This window comes from Neopelma chrysocephalum, unplaced genomic scaffold (genome assembly GCF_003984885.1).
Source record: "Neopelma chrysocephalum unplaced genomic scaffold, ASM398488v2 Primary Assembly neopelma1_80580, whole genome shotgun sequence".
NCBI lineage: Eukaryota > Metazoa > Chordata > Aves > Passeriformes > Pipridae > Neopelma > Neopelma chrysocephalum.
The window spans coordinates 1-3,395 of NW_020912010.1; the positions used below are offsets into that span (position 1 = coordinate 1).

The 3,395-nt window shown below is 55.6% G+C and overlaps 1 protein-coding gene across 1 annotated transcript; it reads right to left on the reverse strand.

The window, feature by feature from the left end:
- Positions 1-581: 581 nt before the first annotated feature.
- LOC113979451 (olfactory receptor 14J1-like) lies at positions 582-1,555 on the reverse strand (the record flags this gene model as incomplete). The annotated part of the gene is made up of 1 exon (XM_027706836.1): positions 582-1,555. A coding segment is annotated over exon 1 (858 nt), but the record flags the coding sequence as incomplete, so codon positions are not given.
- Positions 1,556-3,395: the final 1,840 nt, after the last annotated feature.

Below are 3,395 nucleotides of genomic sequence, written 5' to 3' on the forward strand. Positions count from 1 at the left end.
CTCCAACAACACAGGGCTCTGCAGGACAGTGTGGAAGGGAAGGAAGAGGAGGCCCCGCAGGAGAAGGGCTGCTGCTCCCTGGCAGTGCTGCTCTGCTGGGACTCTTTTCTGGCCCAGCTCTGACCAGAGGCCCCAACCCTGCAGCTGCAGAGAAGTCAGAGAGGAAAGATGTCAGGCAAACAAGCCAATGCAGAGTTCTTTATTTTGTATAAGCACACAGTGAGTACAATTCCCAATTTGTACAGCCTCTGGGCCAGGCTAGAAAGGCAAAGACTGAATTGAAAATGGTGTTTATGTATATAAATATATATATATAAAAGTATATAAATATAACTTTTTTATCTATAAATATAGATATAAAGATTTTTTGGTGTGAACAAATTCTCACAAAAATAACACCTCTCCCAGGAGCAAAAAATAGAGAAGATATGGTGGGCCTTTACTGAAGTCCATAACAGGATTGTCCTTTAATGAGGTACATAACATGCAGAAGAAGGAGAGTTTATTGCGTGTGAAAAACACCCAGTTATCAGTTTCCTCAGGGCATCCTTGAGCTCCTGGTTCCTCAGGCTGTAGATTAAGGGGTTCAGTGCTGAAGGCACCACCGAGTACAGCACTGACACTATCAGATCCAGGGATGGGGAGGAGATGGAGGGGGGCTTCAGGTAGGCAAAGAATAAGGTGCTGACAAACAGGGAGACCACAGCCAGGTGAGGGAGGCAGGTGGAAAAGGCTTTGTGCCGTCCCTGCTCAGAGGGGATCCTCAGCACAGCCCTGAAGATCTGCACATAGGAGAAAACTATGAAAACAAAACAACCAAACCGTAAATAGGCACTAACCATAAGAAGCCCAAATTCCCTGAGGTAGCCAGAGTGTGAGCAGGAGAGCTTGAGGATGTGTGGGATTTCACAGAAGAACTGGCCCAGGGCATTGCCCTGGCACAGGGGCAGGGAAAATGTATTGACTGTGTTCAGCAGAGCATTGAGAAAGCCAGCGGCCCAGGCAGCTGCTGCCATGTGGGCACAAGCTCTGCTGCCCAAGAGGGTCCCGTAGTGCAGGGGTTTGCAGATGGCAACGTAGCGGTCGTAGCACATGATGGTGAGGAGGGAAAACTCTGCTGAGATGAAGAACAGAAAGAAAAAAGCCTGTGCAGCACATCCCATGTAGGAGATGGTTGTGGTGTTATGGAGGGAATTGTGCATGGCTTTGGGGACAGTGGTGCAGATGCAGCCCAGGTCTGTGAGGGAGAGGTTGAGCAGGAAGAAGCCCATGGGGGTGTGCAGGTGGTGGTCGCAGGCTACGGCGCTGAGGATGAGGCCGTTGGCCAGGAGGGCAGCCAGAGAGATGCCCAGGAAGAGCCAGAAGTGCAGGAGCTGCAGCTCCCGCCTGTCTGCCAATGCCAGGAGGAGGAACTGGGCCATGGAGCTGCTGTTGGACATTTACTCCTTCCCCAGGGTATTTTGATCTGTTGAAGAGGAAAAGTCACTGCTGAGTTAGACCAGGCTTCTGCAGCCAAACATTACACGTCTCACAGCCACCCCACTCTCAGGCTCTCTCTCCTCACTCAGACCTCCCTGCAGCTCCCTCCCCTGAGCTCTGGCTTTTGCTGGCTGAGAAGACCATTGGAAGCAGGAACTCTGTGATGGGCTCCAAAGGACTTCTTGCTCTGCTGGGAGATTGAAGTTGGAATGCAGGGTGATCTCAAATTAAAACTACTTCTGATACATCAAAGAGCTTCTCAGCTTTGCTGTTTCCAATTTGCCCAAATGAAGGGAATTCTTTATATTTGTTCACCCACTTGCACCTGCCACAGTTAGGAGTGGTTGTGGAGGTTTGAAATCCCTGACATTTCTATTGCACTGCAGGTCAAGTCTTGTGGGTTCTGAGGGGCACAGGGATGGTTCCTTAATGCAGAGAGAAGAGCTGTTCTGCCCATCAGTCCTGTGCTGGATGAGCATCACACTCAACTGCTCTATTCCCCTACAGGGAAACTGCACAGAGATCCAGGAATCCATGTCCAAAGAACAGATGGACACATTCCTCACCTTTTCATCTCTCCCCTCCCAGAGTGAGACACAAAATGCTCCTTGCAGCTGCCCAGAGCATTTCCATGGATTTAGCACTGAGGAGTTTTCTCCATGGGGATCCTGTGCAGCACAGAGATCCTATGGCAGAGCTGTGCCCTTCTGGAGGACACCTGCAGCCCTGCAGGACACCCAGGCAAACAGCTGAATGGCCTGAAGGTGCCTGGAGGGCACTTGGGCACTTGGCTCCCACAGACACATCCCCACAGCAGCACCCAAAGGGTTTGTGTCTGGACAGGAATCTGCCCCCCCAAACCCCACACTGGCTCAGAAAACCCACTGGTGAGAACAAAGAGAGCCCAGGCAGCAGGGGATGGCAGTGAAATGCCACAAGGCTGCTGCCAAGGGAGGAGGGACACAGAGAGACAGCTGGAAATCAGGGCCTTGTCCTTGCCTGGGCTCTGGCTGCTGCAGGGCAATGCACAGCCCAGCCCCCGTGGGCCTGAGGGCACAGGCTCTGCTTCGGCTGGGAAAGGAGCCCAGGGAGGAGCTGCTCAGGGAAGGGGTCTGTGCCACAGGGACAGCAGGGAGGGGCCCACATCCCCCTGCCCAGCACTTGTGGCAGCAGCTGCCTGTCCCTGCCTGCCTGTCTCTGGGTGAGGAGCTGTTCCTGCCAGCAGCCCCTCCCTGTGCCCAGCTCAGCTCCCTGCCAGTGCTGCCAGAGCCATCCCCAGCCCAGTGCCCAGGGGCAGCTCTGCCTGGGCAGGGGCTGCAGAGCAGATCCCAGACAGCCTGTGGTGGCTGGGAAGGGGGAGGTGTTCTGGGGGGATGTGCTTCCTGAGAAGGGCCCCTGGAAATGGCAGGAGGTGGAGCTGAAGCTGTGAGGAGCCCTGACCCTGCAGCTGAAGGGCCCTGCCCAGCCCTGCCCAGCCCTTCACTGCCATGAGGGGTCACTCCTTCCACCCACCCCTTTTCCCTGCAGGGCCGTGGCAGCTCCTTGGCCGGGCTGAGAGCTGCCCCTGGCAGGCAGCAGAGTCCCTGCCCCAGCACACAGAGCCCTGGGGGCAGGACCCTGCTCTGCACCACAGCCCTGGGCACCCCTGGCTGCACCCCCACCTTCCCAGCCCACAGCCAGCCCTGGCACAGGGAACCTTCTTGCCCTGGGCCTCTGAGGGGGCAGCAGCAAGTCCTGCTCTGCAGCAGCTTCTCCTGCTGCACCCCAGCAAATCCAGCAGAGCCATCCTGACAGCTCCTGCCACTGCTGGCATTTGGCAGCTGGGAGAGGCACTTGCAGGAACTCCCCTGCACTGCTCTGCAGCCAGAGCCTGAGCGTGGCAAAGGGCTGGCAAGGTTCCTGCCCTGAGCAGCTCT